Source organism: Pogonomyrmex barbatus, unplaced genomic scaffold (assembly GCF_055798465.1).
Source record: "Pogonomyrmex barbatus isolate J1 unplaced genomic scaffold, ASM5579846v1 scaffold1, whole genome shotgun sequence".
NCBI lineage: Eukaryota > Metazoa > Arthropoda > Insecta > Hymenoptera > Formicidae > Pogonomyrmex > Pogonomyrmex barbatus.
In genome coordinates this window covers 592,465-612,002 of record NW_028297098.1, presented here as the reverse complement: position 1 = coordinate 612,002, position 19,538 = coordinate 592,465, and the positions used below count along the sequence as shown (strand labels likewise).

At 30.5% G+C, this 19,538-nt stretch overlaps 1 protein-coding gene and 1 non-coding gene across 8 annotated transcripts in view; both read right to left on the bottom strand.

The window, feature by feature from the left end:
* Positions 1-51: 51 nt before the first annotated feature.
* The window catches only part of Mxd (MAX dimerization protein), a 47,057-nt gene continuing 27,570 nt past the window's right edge, over positions 52-19,538 (bottom strand). For 4 of the 7 annotated variants that reach the window (XR_016140874.1, XR_016140852.1, XR_016140880.1 and 1 more), the window contains exons 6-9: positions 19,067-19,388; positions 18,556-18,639; positions 18,264-18,468; positions 12,678-12,814 (exon numbers count right to left, since the gene is read on the bottom strand). Coding sequence is in view for 2 of the 7 variants with exons in the window: in XM_011643363.3 (XP_011641665.1) it covers positions 12,678-12,814; positions 19,067-19,388 (459 nt within the window). In the remaining 5 variants the exon portion in view is untranslated. Of the gene's footprint in view, positions 12,389-12,677; positions 12,815-17,870; positions 18,008-18,263; positions 18,469-18,555; positions 18,640-19,066; positions 19,389-19,538 lie in introns of those variants that run through there. The other 3 variants (XR_016140861.1, XM_011643363.3, XM_011643359.3) reach the window with 3 other exon arrangements.
* Positions 16,398-16,481, bottom strand: TRNAL-CAG (transfer RNA leucine (anticodon CAG)). The gene has a single exon. It is a non-coding gene; the product is annotated as a tRNA-Leu (tRNA).

The window sequence follows — 19,538 nt, the reverse complement described above, 5'->3', positions numbered from 1 at the left end:
GCCAACGACTATAATCTTTCCTTATTCTACGATGTTGATAAGAGGGATTGGTTCAGTAATACACAAATCTAACTTTATTCACATTTTTTTGTCATTTTTTTTCCGCTGAATCATCGAGAAATGATCTTGAGAAAACAGAAACCTCTGCGATACGAATAGCAATTACAGGTAAATATGTACAATAATATATAATAAGTGATGGTTGCCCTTCCTTCTCTTTCTTTTCTTCAACAGTCATTTCACTTCGCTCAACGGCAATCAACCAATCAGTATTTTAACTGTAATAAATCGCAAGACTCAATCTACTCCTTCCCACGCATTCATCTTCACCTAAGCATTAATTACTATCGATCATCGAATATCGCGACAGTATCGACGAATTGACAGAAATGCTTTCCTAATTCAAATCATCAACCTCGAATCGCTAGCCAACTTTTCCTCATTTCGGAATCATCGCACTGAATTCACACAATTTTAATCACGATGCAAGATGTTTAAGACATTTCTTTGAGAGGACATCCCTTTCCATTTTTTCCTCTTTATTATCAATTTTATTTTATTTTTTTTCCCTCGATTAAATTTTAAATGATCTCAAACTAATGATTCGAAAGTGCAAACATTTTGCATCGCTCCCAATATTTATTTCATTTTTAATCACTTCACTTATTGCGACCATTGTGTTGCATTTGATGATTTTACTTCACATCGCTTAATCTCCTCCATTTTTTTCATAAAATTCAAAATTCTCTTTCTCTCATTCTCTCTCACTTACACATTCTCTCTCTCTCTCTCTCTCTCTCTCTCTCTCTCTCTCTCGCAGTTAGATATATCTCATTACCGTACATTCAATACATTCACATTCGTTTAAATATTACTTTATAACGTTATATTCATCTGTTTCTTTCAAATCTCTCTCTTTGTATCTTCTTACTGCTCTCCCTCTTTCATACTCTCATTCACTCTTTCATCGACTCCCATTGTTAACGATTCGAGTAAGGTGAAATGGTGTATCTCAAATGTTCAAATTTTTTTTCTTACAATAAAGTTAAGACTAAACTAAATTAAATTAAGTTACTTAGAGTTAATTAAACTTTAAACTACAAAATAGATATATGTCTACCAAGTTGTTCAAAATTTTTTATAAAATATATTTCGCATATATTTAAGTACTTACTTTACTTGCGGAATTATCCTCAATTGTTAATTCATATTAAATTTTGTCATTTCAGATTTCGAAAGAAGTAGGAAAATCCTCTAATCGAATAATATTTTTATCAAAAATTGTTTAATCTTATGTCGATTATACAATCCCCATTACCCCATTTCACCCTACTCCGAACAACTGATGGACATATTTTGAGATGTAAACTGTAAATTTTTCGACAAGCACTCGACAAGTATCACTGGACGACATGACACTATTAAATTGTCATTAATCTGAGCTAAGGAAAATAACTGACGAGTATATAGTTAGCCCAAACCACAGTTACTTCAGTTACTTCACTTCATTCTACTTATTACAATTCGTCTCTTTTTTTTATTTTTTTTTTATTTTTGCTTGTTGCTAATTTATTAAAATGATTTTGTCGTCAATTTATTTACTTCTCTGTTTGGATCGTATATATTAACAATATGTCTGCCGACTTTTGCGTGTAACTGTAAAGGCCCTGGATCTCCAAGTCCTGAGATATCTCTATCTTTTATACTCTAAATCCATGGCTCCTATATTCTTGATTCTTTTGGACTACTCCTCCAAGGAGTACCTTGAAATACCTCAATCTTTTTACTCGAAATCCATACTTTTGGATATCCTTGAGAAGCTTTCTTGGAGTTTTAAGAATTCTTTTATAGGCTAATTCATGGATCTCTGAGTTCCCTTAGATCCCTGACAACTCCTCTATCATCCTATTCTATATTCACAGCAGTTGAATTCTTGAAGGTTCTAGAAAGAAATCGAAATTAAAACCCTCGGTTTTTTTCGAGTTATTTGAACCGTCAAGTTTCTCAATTGCCAAATCGTGAAACCTTCAGATCCAAGATTCTCAAATTTCTATGTCGTAAGATCATCAGGATTTCTTAATCCTTGATTAAAAAAGAGAATCTTAGATCTTGAATAAAATCCAAATTTTGCGAGAAAGAAATTATCAACGTACAAAGGTGATAAAATCTCTCCTATTTCTCGTCATTTAAATATCTTTTTCCTCGCTGGAGATCCTTGGATCCTTCGATCATCGAGGCCTAAGGATCTTTGGAATCTCGAGAACCGGAAGTTGTTACGCAAAAATTGACGAGACTTTGCAACAACGAGTCTCTCGCTTAGCGAAGACACATTCTCCGTCATTATCTCTTCCCTTTCGTTTATCACCCTCTATTATTATCATCGCCCTCGAACTATTATCCTTCTTCTCTATCCTCTTTTCTCTTTATCGCGCGCCGATTTGCTCGAAGATCATCCTCCCACCATCCTGTATTGTGTGTTATAATACATGGACAGGATGAGAGATTGGGTGAGAATTTTTAGCTCCTCGCGTAAGACTCGCGTGGCTCAACAACGACCGAGAAAAGGACCGCACTTTTCATCTGAAGGAGTCTCGCCACGCAAAACTCGCATTCTTTCTCATCCCACTCTCTCGTCCTTTCTCTCTCACTTTTCCTTCCTCTATTTTCCTGCGTTTATACCTCACTCTTTTTAAGTAATTTCTAACTTACTTTGTATTCGTTATCGTTCCTTTATAAATACATCGCTTCGACATATGGAGCACAATTACTGGCGCCCAAAAATGTTGATACACCGATAGCTCTCTTCAATTCTCCCTAACTTATATGTAATTTTTTTTTAGTCCATCTTTTACGAGTACATCACTTTCAGATGTACAGGGTATTATTACATGTATATATAAACACTCAATTATATAAGTATTATATAATCACTGTTCGAAAAAGTTGGGACACCAATAGCTTATCATGATGAGTGACTGAAAATGAGCTTCTCGGATACTCAACTTTAAAGGTGCTAATAAACGATGAAACTTTACGGAATTTCTACGGTTGACAGCTCTTTCTTTGAAGGGTGTCCAAAAACAGGGGAACACCTTAGAGGAGGAGGATCTTCGAGATCTGACTAGCCGATCTCGGCCTACAGGACTTGTAAAAACAGATCTATCGTCACACTCGCTTCTTCAGGTGTGCATCCTCCATTTTTCTTCAAATTCATCATTTCTTCATCTTCTCATAAATAAGTAAAGCGACAAAACGTCGAACGATGAAAAAGGTGTCCCCAAGTGACACTTCAAAGGGTCTTAATCAATATTAAATTCAAATATAATTCCCATAATCCCGAAGTAAAATTGGAATTTAATTCGAGATCTTGTATTAATCGAGATTAAATCCGAATTTAATTCGCATGTTACCGAAATTAAATTCATATTTAACTCGAAACCGTGTTAATCGGGATTAAATCCTAATTAAACTGTCGAGTTAAAATTATAAATCTTACTCGATTAATTGAAAATTAAATTTAAATCTAATTCACATCGCGCTAAAAATCGCATCAACTAAGTTTTATCTACGTCCTTTAAATCCTTATCACGAGTACTGTAGTAATAGTATAGTAGTAGTAGTGTAGTAATAGCAGCGATAGTAGTTATAGTTATAGTAGTAGTAATAGTAATAATAGTAATAGTATTAATAGTAGTTTCTTCTTTTTTTTTTTATTCCTTTTTCTGCTTAAGCATCTTTTTTTATTCCTTTAAGTTTTCTGATTTCAGATAATCTAACAGACATCTAAAAATAACACCCATTTTTTTGTTTTCATTACTATTTGTATTTTTATTCTCGGTCTCTTCTTTGCTTTCTTCTATCTCAAGCAAGCGTTACTTAAGGGACTCCTTTTGTAAATTTTATCCTGCGTTCGAAGACCTCCTTGACGTTAACGTCTTTGTTGAAGAAAAAAAAAATGTGTAATTCCCGGAAAGATCTAACAATTATCAAAAATAGCAGGCAACATATAACCACGAAAGTTCTACTATTGACTGATATTAATTAACGATTGATGTTGATAATAATTAGTATTGTATTGATTTACGATCGGTAATCGGCTTTAATATTAATTAACATTAAATCTGATTTGAACAATATGTTACAATATCGGAATTGACTATTAATCGGCGATTAATTACATACACACGTACAATATTATTTGCTAACAATATTGTAAAATAAATGTTGGTATTAATATTGATTAACAGACGATTTCGATATTACAAAATAATATTTGTTAAAATTTTGATAATAGATTTTAATGTTAATTAATGTAAATAAGCATTGTTATTGTCGATTAAATCGGTCGAATTACTTCTTTATCTGTCAGTTACCTTGCATTATATTTTTCAATTTTTACGAATAATATAATAAGCTTTAATAATATATTTTAATATTAATTAATATAAATAAACATTGTTATTGTCAGTCAAATTACTTTTTATCTGTCACCTTTTTTGTATTATACTTCGTAATTTTCACAAATAATAATTTTCAAACATAAAATTATTATTATTACTAAAATTATTTGTAATTTTAAATTCTTGCGCTCTCTATGAGCGCAACCATCCAATTATGCAATTAAATTTTTAATAATTGATATAAATTTAATATTCGAACATACTATATCAAGAATATATATAATTTTTTATTTATATGTATGAATATAATTTTAATCTAGCAACTTAAATTAATGCATTTTCGTCGTTCGTTTTGTCAACTTCAATATCATGTCAAGTTTTATTGCATAACAATCTTCCTCCGACTGATCAAGTCCTTTTTCAATTTTTTTCCATCTCCTTCCTTCTTTTTACTATTTCCTCATCTTATTTTTTCTCTTTTTTTCTCGTCATTCTTTCAATTTCCTTTTTGCCATTACCTTTAATGTAGGTAAATTTTTTTTCGATAAAAGAAAAAGATGAATGAAAGAAAGAACAAGTCAACTCTTTTCATCAGGCCGAATATATAATTCTGTATATATATTCCTGTACATATATTCCTTTTTTCTAAGTCACTCGTCCATTTTCCTTCCTTCTCTTTTTCTGTTCATCATTTTTCTTTCTTTTCACCTTTCTGCATCTTCCCTCCGTCCCTTCTTTTCTTTTACAATTTTTCTTCTCATATTCATAACATAAAAAAATCTTTTGTACACTAAATTGAATATGTGATTCAAAAATAAATTCATTATAAGTAAGATTATATCACCAAAAGATTACAATATACGAATATTTTTGTTTATTCTAATATTTAAAAAATAATTTAAGAAAACTTTAAAGAAGAAAATAAAAATCTACTTTGTTAAATCAATTCTTAATTTTTCTGATTGTGAATAGATTTTAAAATATTTCAATGTTCTATTATCTACTCTTTCACTTATTCATATTAGGATTACAATTTATGGTACATCCATTTGCGTCGGTAAGTTGAGAGAGTATTATTATAAACTAATATGTATTTTCCCTGTAATTTTTAATAAAATATATATATATATATGTATATATATAAGATATCTTCTCTATACGCAGAGAAAGAGAACTGAAACAGTTTGCTTTAAAAATGATAACGTGGACAAAAGTATCATGTAAGAAATTATCTGAAGAATTACGTGAAGTTAAATTATACAAAAATCTCAAAATATCTATTGTGTGAAACAGCGACGAAGCGACGAAAAAGCAATGAAGCAAGGAAAATGAAATTTTACTCTACCCAAATTTAAAAAATATTCTTTGTTATTCATAAAACTTTTGAAAAAAGTCTACTTTTCGGAATTATATCAGTATTTTTTGAATTATATCAGTATTTTTTGAATTACAGAATATCTTTTTTTATGTTTTGTTTCAAATAATAACGAATGTTTGATAAATAACAAGGCGATTTCAATAACTTTCTTTTTGCATCAACTTAATACATATTCTAAGAATTTCAGTCTTTAAAAATAAAAAATATTGAATAAATTTAACTCTATGACGTCTTTGTCATTCTTCAGATTCTTAATAATTTAATTCTAAAATAATTATTTATTATTATAATTCCAATCGTTATCCTAATTTGTCATTTCACGAAAGATGTTTTTGCTATTTGATTTCTCATATAATATCAAATATTTCTTTAACAAAATTAAAGAAAACTATTAAATTTAACGATTCGCGATATTCTTTTGCAGCTTTTGCATATAGAAAAGCTTTTCTAACAAAAATGTATTTTTATTAGATGTTATTTGTAATATTTTTTTCTTATTTGACAAAATCATAAATGCAATTTGATTTTAACCCATAAAAGACCATGATTATAAAGATTTCGATATAAAACCGTGATTGTTTTTATTTATGGTAAGTTTAGATTAATATTAGAATTTAAACAAATTAAGTATATGTTTTCGAAAATCGTAAAGCAAAAAAAAATTAAATATCGAGAAATTTAAATGAGAAATTTATTAAAATTATTCGTAAAAATAGTAGATAAATTATTTAATGTTAAAAATTTTAATAATTACTTATTGTGAAATTTCTTTCCTTCTTATAAAATTATTCCATTGGCCAAGAGGGTTAAAAACGATCCATGCATTGTACATTTCAAAAATGGAAGGTTCATAAAAAAATTCCATAGTTATAATTAATTGATTAGATTTGCTCATTTCTTTTAGATCTCTACGCAGAGGTCTCGTTTACTTTTGTGCTTATTTATTATTTCTTTTCTTTTTTTGGTTTTCTTAGTAGTTGTTCTTTGTAGTTGTTAGTTTTTTGTTGGTTCTTAGTGGTTCCCTGTGTTTAGCCTGCCCGCGTTTCTTTCATTTTACGACTTATTATTCTGGCGTACGACGATCAACGGTGTCACTTCTATTCGAGTTATCCTCATTTATTAATAATTACTAATAAGATAAACAACAACCAACGTTATTTGTCTTTAAGCAAATAAATCTATGTTGATAGAATAAATTATTTCATATTCATTAACATTAATATACATAAATTTTTCTGTTAAAAATTAAATATAGTAGATATAAAATTGAATTATAAAAAAAAGATTATCAGATTATATCAAAGTCGATAAAAAAAAGTTTCCATACAAGATTAAAAATATTAATAATTTGAAAAAGAAATTTAAAGAAATTGTCTGAAAGATAGATGCAGGATCACACACACAATATTTATGGTCAAAGCCCGCCATTTGTAATTATGATGTATTCACCGCGATAGATTCGTGCAACAACCAATATGATTGCAATATAGCTATATAGGCGATTGTTGATACAACAATCAATATTCGATTCAATATTTTTAATATTAAAAATCGCGGTATGCCTCGCTGAAAATATTTCACTCGGCTTGGTCGTTTTTTCAGCGGGATTTGACCTCGTAAAGCTCTATCATCTTCACAATTTTACTTCCTGATATCTACCTTTCTTCCGTTGGCTGTTGTTTCGTTTTCTTTTTTATTGGTCAAGATGTATTTTTGTGTTATACGTTTTTGGTCTATTAATTCGACTACTATTCCAACAGTTAACCCTTTAACTTATATTTAGCTTAAAAGCTAAACACATCCACAGTTAGTTAAAAAATTTTGTTCAATGCTTTTGTTTGCCATTTTTGAAGATATATATTGAATATTTCACTTGTCAATATCTTTTAAAGTTTTAACGTTTAATTTAATGCAAAATATTTAATGTTTAAAATGTTGAATCCCTTCAAAATTTCAAATCTGTATTAAATATTATAATTTTATTTTATTTAAATAAATTCAAAAAATATCTAATTTTAATGGTTAAAAAATTTTCGTAGTTTACACTTTTATTACATCTGATTTCCGATTTTTTAGATCTGAACTTCATAATATTCAATTAAATTCATTTTATATGTGTTTGATTCTAAAGTATTGTAATCCATACAACTAGAATATGTTCTATTTACATAGAAATATTTTAATTAATGTTATTAATTTTAAAATATTTCTCTAACGTACATAATACTGTGAGTATAATAAAGAGATGTAATAAAAGAAAAAAAAATGTATGTCATGTTTACAACTAATTCTTCAAATAATTTTTATTTTATATATTAATAACTTTATATTAATAAAATGTGCAAATTTTTAATCTCTTGTCAAAGCTTTCAATGTTTAATACTAAATATCACTAGAATTTTGTTTTGTCGATCAATCTTTTTCAATGTTATATTAATAGTATAATACTGCGTCAATAATATGAAAATGTTTATAAGCTAAAAATAAGAAGAAAAAGAAAAGTATAGAAATATATAAAAAATATAATAAATCGAAAAATAAACTAAAGAGAAAAATAATACAAATAAAATTAAAGTATAAAGAAATACATTTTGAAGAATACATTTTGTATATACAATTTAGTATTGATTTTTGTATCGTAAATTTTTCACAAAATTGTAAATCAGATTTCTCAAACAGATCGCGATTGCATTTTTATTATTGTAAGTTTCTCTTTTTTTGCATATTGCGAAAAAATTTTGTTCGGCATGTTTCATTATTTCCTAATCTAAAAACAGTCCCAAAAAGTTAAAACAATTAAATTCTATTTTTAAATTAAGAAACTTTTTATTAGCAAATAACGTAATAAAAGAAACACTTCATTTAGATTTCTTTATAATTTGTCTCTATTCATTTTAATGATAGATTTTCCGATTATTTTGCATATTCCACATACAGTGGAAAAGTTAAAGGGTTAACCGACGGCACATTTGCAAGGGATTACTTTTCGCAATATGTTGATTAAAAACGTTCGTTTCCAGCCTACAAATTAACGTTCATCTTCAGAGATCATCCGTTTATATTTGGTAATCAGTCTATTCATTAAACTATTGTTCAATGCCAATTTTACAAAAGGACCTTTTCCTTTAAGTCGAGAGCTTCTCCAATTTCCGATAATATTAAAAATCGAAACCGTTATAATTTCGTTCGAATTCGATCTGTCGTACTATAATATGCCGTATATTTAAATCAATACTAATATTATAATATTCTTTAATGATTTAAAAATTATTTTTATTAGTACAGATATTATCTTGTTAAAATTGAGAAAGATAAATAATTATTGCCATTCGCATCAAAATAGAATCATTTTGTTATTAAAAGGAAACTCGACGAAATTGTATCGGTTTCAATCTATAATCTCAATTGTTCGTTTCGTATATTATTCACGAACGATCTGGAAATAGTCAAAGGTCGTGAAAAAAAAAAAAAAAACGCGTCTCATAGAAGGATGATAATAACCCCTAGAACACCCAATGAAGGATTAGTGAAATTTGTACTCTTTGAATGTATATGTATGTTTAGTGTGTCCCCTATTTATTCTATATTCTTTATTCTATTGCACATTCGGCAGTCTATTATTTTTATAAATAAAATTAATTTATAAATAAATTTTCTCAAAATATCTCTTAAATTTTTTAATTTATCTTTGTTAACTTTTATACCCTAAACATCTATTTTTCCATTTCTTTTTAAGTTTATTTTGTAATTTTTGCTTAAATTAATAATTTTTAAAATTTCTTTTTTTATCTTTTTCACTGTTTTGTAATAGATTTAAAAAATGTATTATATAAATCTGCGGAAGAACAGAAATTACCCTAAGCTTTTTGTCTTGGGTATTTATAAATAAGGGACACTATATTTGTGTTCATGCATGTGTATGTGTGTGTGTGTGTGTAATGAAATATCACTTACGCCGTATTATAATTATCAGTTTACTTTTTTTGCTTTTTATACTTCGTTTTTTATACTTTGCTTGCTCATTTAATTACAGATAATGATTACTTAACTATATGTGTTTACACATGTGTATATCTGTTCTTTTGTGTTTGAGTGTGAGTGTTTACGTTGTTATCTATTAATTAATCATAATTCATTATTCATAGAGAAATTAGCCGTTTATCTGTCTTTGTCCGTCCTCTTCATTCTTTAAATATTCTGTCTTTCCGTGTTCCTTTACTTTTCAATATTCCTCTACTCGCGGTGTCGAGTTTATGAAAATTTATTTTCTTTTGTAAATATGACGACGGCGCGGGATTTATTTGGTAAATTTATTTAACAAGCTTACTTGTTTACCAAGTTTATTGTTTGTATGATTACTTAAATAACATTTAATGGAAGTAATCCGCGATTTAGTATTAGAAATGACTTTATTATATTACCGAAATAATTTATTTAATATATTTTTCAGTATTTCTAATTTTTATACATAATTATATACTACAAAAATAATTTCATATTTTATAAATTTAACGTATTAATTAATTCCGAATATTGCATATAATCTTTGAGTTTTGCATTAAATAAACAATTTTATGAATAAATTTGATGAATAATTTTATTATAATTCTCTCTCATCTGATATATATTACAAATTACTTTAATAATTTTGTCAGTTTAAACTAAGTGGATTGCTCCATAAATATTTCCAAATTTGTTGACTAATCTTGTAACTTTTTATATATTAAATTTTTCTTGATTAAATTTTAATAAAATGACAAATCTTAAAAATTTATTTTGTGAAAGTATTTTTAAGTCATTAAAGTAAAATAATATTTTACATTTCTAAAAATAGATTCTTTTTAAATTTTGTTTTCAATATAATTTTCTCTATCTAATCTATTTTTAGAAATTAAAATATAATTTTACTTTAAAACTTTATTCTAAAATTGACTGAAAAATTTGAAATTACGTGTGAAATCAATTAAAAGAATAAAATTAATTAAATTTTTTCAAGATAAATTTTTAGAGATTTAATTTTATCATTTTAGCATTTTAGTTAATGTAAAGCTAAACCAAACAAGTGCATATTTCTATAATATTTCTACAAATAATTAATCGATGCTCTATTTCAATTGTTTCAAAAATTCGAGATTAAGCCCGTAATGAAATGAAAAATTTTCTCATAGTTTTTACTTAACATTATCATAGCTTCCATTTTTCATTTAGCTTTTTGTCCGCCTTTTTCACGCACACATACATACTACCTCTCTCTCTTTTCCTCATCCTTTCCTTTCTCGTTCTCTCTCTCTCTCTCTCTCTCTCTCTCTCTCTCTCTCTCTCTCTCTCTCTCTCTCTCTCTCTCTCTTGCACACCTTTGCTGTCTTAATAAACCTGTTCGTTCTTAAAAATATATACAGTGCTGCTATAATTTCACCAATTGATAATTCACAACAATCTTCTTTATTTTTCACGTTCTTCTAGTTGTTGTTATTTTCTTTTCTTCTCCATTTCTTTCTTGCTCACTTTTTCTTGTCTTTCATGCTTTTATTTCTCTTACATCGAGGTCAATCTTCCGAAAAATAGTTGAATGTTTTTTGCCAAATTTCCTTTTTATTTTTGATATTCTTCTTAACTCTTTTTTCATGTTTTAATTTTTAATTTTTTTCAAAGTTAACTTTCTTTTTTTATTCTTCCTGTTTTCTTCTTTTACTTTTCCTGTTTTCTTCTTTTTTTAGCTATTTTTCTTCTTTATCTTCCTTTGAATGCACAATATATATAATCTTAGATTTTACTGCAATTTCAGAAAATGTGGAATTTTTCAATTTGTATTTACAACTTTTGAAAAGTGGCTGACTCCCTTTTATTGGTGTCTCCAGTAATCGGCATCTCCAAATATTTTTTTTCCTCAATTGCAAAAGATTATTTGCAATAAGATCTATATTTTATATCTTTCTTTTTTTCAACCCATTTTAAGCTGTTCTTCGAGAATTGTTTATTAGTTCACTTTTCTTCTTTCTTCTTCTCTTTTTTAATCGATATTTCAATGAAGCTATTCAAGATCTCTTTTTTTTCTTTTCTTTAAGTTGTAGGTTAGAAACGAGATAATAGCCAAGATAGCTTCTTCTTCTTTATCTTCTTTTTTACATCCCGGTTGATGTTCGAGCTTTTGCAATCCCTTTCAAGTTTCTTCTATACCTCATTTCCGATTTTTAAATTTATTTCGTTTTTTGAAAGTCTTCGCAAAGTCGAGTGACATCTAAAGGACTTCATCTTCTTCAACATTATTTTGCCAACCAGGCCATTTTGGAAGGACAAAGTTGCATTCAGTATTCGAATTTAAATGTGCATTTTATGTGTATATGTGTTATATGTGTATGAGTCGATATCTCGCGCGCCGTCAATTTTCGTACGCCCCGATGGATCTTCTTCCTTTTGTTCTATCTCTCTTCCTCTATCCTTTCCTCTTTTCCTTCTTCAACCGCTTCTTCTTTCGCCGCCATCGCACCGCCTCTTTGTCTGCAAATAGCGCAGAGGAAGCAATGTGAGAATTTATTTGCCCAACATCCACCCTTGTCCTCCTGTCATCCACTCCTATCTTCCGCTTTTTATCGCTTTGGTGATTTACATCCTACACTCGTAACGGATTTCCCATACTTGACATACGATGTTGTATTCGTCATAGAACGTAATTAACTATAACTAACTCTCCGGTTCAATATAAATCCGAGAATGAAATTTATAAGAAAAATTTAATTTGAATACCCCCTCAATCCCGAATTAGTATTTCTCTTAAAGCAATATTTTTCTACGATCTTATCGTTTCAAATAACTCAAGTATCTGTACTATTTCGCATTCCAAAGATACGCCAGGGAAAAACGACCGAATTCGCTGAAAGTTAATTGATCTATATACGTACCTAAAGCTTATCCATCATCTCGGAAAGAGTCAGTCTGGAGGTGGACATCGCAACGCCGCTGTCGCTACTACTCTGTACGCTACTATGATCATCACTGTCCGATTGGTTGCTCGTGTAACCAATCACGTCTACTTCATCTGCAACAAAAAGCATGGATTCCACATTGTTATAATCTGAAAAAAAGAGCAATGAAAATAATTCTTCATTTACATATCGCATACAATAAATAAAAAGACATATAAGTCTTATACCAGTGACATACACTGAAAAAAATTACTTTTTTAATTGTAATTAAAATATTTGATATACGCATTATGATAGTATAAAATTTTTTACTTATTAAATTTATCATAAAGAAAACGAAAGATATAAATTCATTTAAATTAACACAACTAAATTAGTTGTTTTGCTTCTTCTGATTTTCTTAAAACTCCTGACATTCAAATTGTGACGTCAGGAAGAAATATATAAAAAAAAAATAATAATAATTTGGAAGAATGCTTAATAAGAATGCTTAAAATATTATTGTCACATCTTTATTTGGGGAAGGAAAAAAAAATTATTATTGCAGCAACTAAATTAAATAGAAGGAACTAAATTTTTTTGTTAAGCATATGTCAATCAAATTATTTGACTGTCTACCAAATTTTGATTATGATAATAAAATACTATCAGTTATAAAACTATTTTATATTATCATATTATTTTGAATTATTAAGATCGAAAATTGATCGATTTTAGTACCAATAACGGATTAATTTTTTTACTTAAGTTGATTAATAAATGAGGTTGCCACGAAAAATTAGTGAAAATTTATGCATAATTTGGCATCTATCACTACTATGGCGCAGCTGGTTGCGCGCCTACCATCTTCTAAGATGGTAGCTAGCTTAACATTTATCACACGAGATTAATTAATGGCAGCGAGAAGATCGTCTTCCACGAGAGAAATCTCACCCTCTCTCCGCCTTTCCGGTTAAATTCTGCGCGTTTCCATCGTATTCGCCATTCCTTCATAAATCTGCCGAAGTCACTTCATTTTCGAGCGACTCGCCAGATTTCCGTCCTATTACAGTCATTCTTCATGAATATGCTTGAAGAATTACTTAAAAAGTCCACGAATAAAAAAAATTACAATTAATACAGCCAAATTAATAATCATTCTAAATCGAAATTATCAATTTGTCGGTAATTTAATAGCATAGTAATATTTTAAGTAAGTTGGGAAGTTTATATAAATCATCCTGTATAAAGCATTTTAAATAGAATCTTTCTCATCAAAAACACTTCCTTTCATGACGTAAGAAGACGCACCGATGCATCAGCTGCACGCACCGTCTGGCCAATACTCGCGAGAGACGAGTACCGGCAAGGACGCGCCGTTATTATGACGTCATACCGTCAGACGAAGAGATGATGGGCAACAACGGGTGGAAGAAGGGGGTAAGAGGAGGCAGGGTAAACGAAGAACACGACAGAGAGGGAGAATGTACAGTAGCCATGACACCCGCTGGAGGGTACGGCTCGAAGAAGACGAGGGGGTGTCGACCACACTTGCGAGCTACCCTTCCCCTCGCCACCCGCAGCGCACTGAGCCGGGAGTATTTTTCCATAATCAATAACATGCCTCTATTCTCGTCACACTAAGCGAACCAGATCTGCCCTCGTCACCACCCGCCTTCCCTTTCTCACCCTTCTACCTTTGCATCCTCGACATCGCTAACCTGTCCAGGTGACAGTGGTGCTCAAAACAGAAACGGGAAGTATACAAATTACAATCGGAGTGACAAACAAGAGTGAAATATATCCAATAAATTTAAATATAAAATATCAAATGAAGTTTTTAATGTAGAAAAAAATAGAATTGCTACATAATTTTTTGTTATATAATGTTTCAGGATTATATCGTATTTCTGGATAAAGTTTTCAAAATTTAGATTTTGTCTGTGTTGGCACACCAACGTGGCGACATGCATCGCAAAAATGCATTCGCCACCGTTTGAAATATTGCAGCTTGCAGGAGTAGATGAGTTTTCCAAAGGAGTTCCAAAAGAGTAAAAAGAGGTCGAGCTAGCAGAAGGCGAAGGAAATCGGAAAACGTCGGGGGTGCACGCGCGGGGGTTGGACGTTGAAATTGATGATCCCACGGGAATCTCTCCGACGAAGCACTTATCATAAGTCACATGTGCCACGCCGGCGATTTTTCGAAAGCCCCCAAATTTCCCGCGCTTTTCTGTTTCTCAAAGTAGCCAAATTTATTATAAATTTTTTGCTGTTAATTATGATTAATATTAAATATATAAAAAGCTGTCAAATTAATTATTAATTAATAATTTATTGTTTATTTAATAATAAAGTATGTTTTTCCTATATGTTTCTTACGTCAAGAACATTCTCGATATGGTGTTGTATGTCTAAGTAGGTACGAATATCATCATGATTGCAGAGTAATCATACCTCCATTACGAGATATGTGCACTCTGGTGAATCCGGCTTTACGTTTATGGACTAAAATAGAATATATGTTCTGTATTATGGCAGTCTGGATAAGGAATACTCTCCTCTATACACAAATACACATGTAAACATATATATACATATACGCACGAAATTATTTTAGGACGATTTCCTCGGGCATCTTAATGTCATGAGATTGTTGCGCTTAGCTAAATTATTAAACGTGATAAGATCCCTCCTTAAGATTTGCTACCCTAATCATTAGTAACGGATCCTTATCGTTTACACGTTATATTATGTTTAAATGTGTGATCGCATATTAGTCGTGCAAGACATATTGGCAACTTTATTTATATTTTCCCTTCTATAAAATTTTAATTTACTTTGAATATTTATTAACTTATCTCTTAAACTGACGTACTACTAACTCGATTAACCAATGATATACATCCACGCAAGGAATTTCAGTGATGTAGTCACAGTTCTTATAGTGTTGCATATGTCTTCTGACTAAAATTGAGATCCGAGTTGATAGAACGAAAGAGCAATATCTTGTATCCTTCTTTATCGTGTTTCTTTCGGAACTATAGGATAGAAGATACGACATATCTACTGTTTCTTTCCATTTAAAGGAAAATGTGTATCAAATACAAAGTTGCATATGTATAAATGCGTAAGATCTGGATCAATGAAGTTCTAGCATAAAGTTTCCACATTAATTTATATAACATGCTCATTGATTCAAGCAATCTTGTCTTATGCATATGCAGCTATATCATTTTGTGTGCGATAACCTTTGTATGAAGTAATAATATCTTGAACTAATAACGAGCGAATTTTTTGTTATTTGACAGAACTCAGTTTGATGAACTAAATTCTCCTTTTTTTTCTTTGCTTTTTTAAAATAGAAATTAACAAAATAAAGAAGAAAATTAATAAAGTTAGCAGTCATATTTAATTACGCAATAAACAATTGTTTGTCGATTTAAATTGCAATTCAATGTTGCACAAAAAAACTTCCATTTTGAGACTGACAACTTTAGATCTCAGAAAATTCATTAATTAAGCTAGTTTCTAGTACATTTTGTGAAGGAAATATTTCTTCCTCTTTGGTTTTTTGCCAATTACAATATTTTTTAGTTTTTTCTTTTTAAATGACATCTTTATTGATTATGATGTAATGAATTCGGAAAACTGCAAAAAAATGACATGGTATTTAGGAGTAATATTCATAACATAATAAATTAAAAAAAAAAAAATTTTTGTCAGAAGTGGGATTCGAACCCACGCCCACAGAAGTGGACTGCGACCTGAACGCAGCGCCTTAGACCGCTCGGCCATCCTGACATTCCAAAGTTACTTAAGATTGGTAGATGAAGGTGAATAAAAATTATGCTCGAATTTTTAATATTCAACAAATATGACATTATTAAATTGAAAACTATTACTAAATTTTAAATGAGAAAGAAAATTGAAATGTTCATAATTCGTGTGAATTTTTTTTTTTTTTTTTTCCAAAAGAAATTTTGATCAAATTATGAAATATATTTATTTATTTTGAATAATTTTTTCTTGCGAGTTTTTATTGGACATATTTATACAATTATTATATAATATTATTACAATTGCGAAGAAAAAAAAGGAAAAAAATTACCTGTCAATTTATGTGTCAATTATTTATGTATTTATATGTATTTAAGTTCGACGATCGTGTATTTTCGAAAAGTCACAAATATTAAGATACCGACTACTGAAAATTTTCTTGGATTCGAAATTCTTCAGAAATCCATATTAACTTCAAACTCCGCGCTACGTTGTGTATCTTACGTACATCACGCGACCGAAGAAATATTGACCGATGACTGTACCATCGCAACGTTGCGAACTTATCGCAATTGGGTTGAGACGCGATCGAGACTTAATCGGGACCGACGACATATATAAATAGACTCAGATAATCCGCCCGCCGAGCGAAGTCGGAAGTTGACGATTTAGGATTGAGAGATATACAGCTTGTGTGTCGGTACTTTTCTTATTCTATCTTACAGTAAGACGTCAATCCCAGTGCTGTATATACACGATTCAAAATTCGATAGAGTCATAAATCTAAATCCGTGTGGTTTAGTATCTAACGTCTAATGTCGAGTTGCATGCGAAATATCTGCATGCGCGAACCTTCGCGAAAACTTCGTTCGAGCGAGCTAAGAGTTAATTATCGCGGTTGTGACGGATATTATTGTTATCTATCGTCAACCGTCACCTTCCCCTCTCTCCTTGCCCACCTTTTTCCCTTCCATTTATTTCCTGATAAACGCGTGGACACGCAACGGGGCTGCACCATGCTGTTTTCGTTACCGTGTGATAACGAGAAATGATTAACTAGGAGGAAAACGTGCCGCGTGAATTATTTTTTCGCTTCGCTCTGAATACCGCTTGAAATACCTCTCCATGGTAAGGAGAAATGGTCAAAAACATCGAATGTCTCGCGAGCTTTTTACTGGTGAGACAAACGCTTGACGAATTCAACGATACCAAGGGTGTGCATGACGCTGGTTTTAATGAACTCTTTTGCTCGCCACTCGTGCCACCCTTAAAACCGCCGCTTTAATCAGTGCCTCTCAAATCGCACCATTTCCGCACTCACCGCCCACATTTCCAACGATCAATATTCTGAAGCCGATTAAAAAACATTTTTTGTTCTAACATATTTCATATCTATCTTATTTATTTTCGTATAATCTCATATTTTATATACATATATACATCTTATTCTGTATCCTAATATGCTATATTAAATTCAAAATTTTGACATCTCTCATGGTATTCTACAATATAAGAGAAATATTATTTACATCCTATATAACTGATTTATGCTGAAAATAAAAAAAAATAAAAAAATTATATTGAATAATTATATTGAAATTATATTAAATAAAGCCTTTAAATGGAAAATTAAATGTAAACGTTTTATATAATTACTATATCAATATATGATATTGATGTAGAAACTGTATAAAACATTTACATATTTATTCTCTGAAATATATTAAAAAGACGTAAGATTATATTCGAAAACTCAATAAAAATGCTGTTGTGTGACACGATATAATATGAAACTAGTGTACATACCTTTATGTGTATATGTGTATGCGCCTATTTGTTATGTGCATGACTGTACGTTGTGTTTAAATGATGCTTCGGAAAATTAAATAGATTTATTTATGTTCGATTTTACGAAGTAGATAGAGTGATCGATATAACTTCTATCGCGTTGGTTTCCAGGTTGTTCTTAATTGTATGTCGTGACGACTAAGATATAATCGATGAAATCGAGCTAAAAAAAAATAATGTTATTGTCGAAAATCTTTGAAGATTTCGCGTCAAAAATGTGATTAAATGTGTTATACGAAGGAGATTTTACCCGTGTAAAAAGGCCAATTTATTTTATTCTGGACAATCACTAGCGTGATATCGTTATATCTCCATTTCCTTCTCCTTAAAGATCCTTAAAAATCACAATTATTAGATGTATGTAAAATATAGTATTTTAAAAATTTTATTTTCATATACTATTAAAAAAAAAATCTTCACGTAATCCATCAAATAATATATTGCAAATTAGATTTTTACGTATATTTTATTTCTTTCGAAAAATACGCAGTTCCCCCATAACTTTGTTATAAATTGTTCGCGAAATCTTTTGCCGTTTAGTCGAGTTGACATAACGTGAAAATTCTTTAATGAAATTTAGGAAAATATGGAATCAATCGGTATCTAGTATTTCGCACTTCGCACCTTGTGAGAGAGATACTTGTATCTCACCGAGAGAGCACGAGGAAAGAGAGGAAGATGGCGAACGGTTGTAGAAAAGATTTTTCGGAATCGGAAGCAACGCGTCTTTAAGATAACACCTATCTCGTCGCGGTACTTACCGGACTCCGAGATGGATGGGCTACCCGCGGACCTGTCGGAGTTACTGGAGCTTCCGGTGGAGCTGGTAGACGCCGTGCCCAAGGAGCACTCGGAGACGCTGCGCCGTTTGGACAGCATCGCCGCGGAGGCGGCGGCGGCAGCCGCGGCTGCGGCGGCGGAGCCGGTCGGCGCGCTCGTGCTGAGCCCATGGAGGCCGTGAAGCGCAAGGCCGTGGAGGCCGGTCTGATTTGTCAGCTGCTCGAGCCGCCGTCTTAAGAACCTGTGCTCGCGCGACAGCTGCTCCTTGTGTAAAGCGTGCTTGCGCTCGCGATCCTCCAAGTTCTGTAACCCAGATCACGTGGTTACGATAATAATACGGTAATATAACGTCATTATTGTAATAATAATAATAATAATAACAATAACAATAATAATAACAATAATAATAATAATAACAACACATAGGATATTACAATACAATGTAGCGTAAAA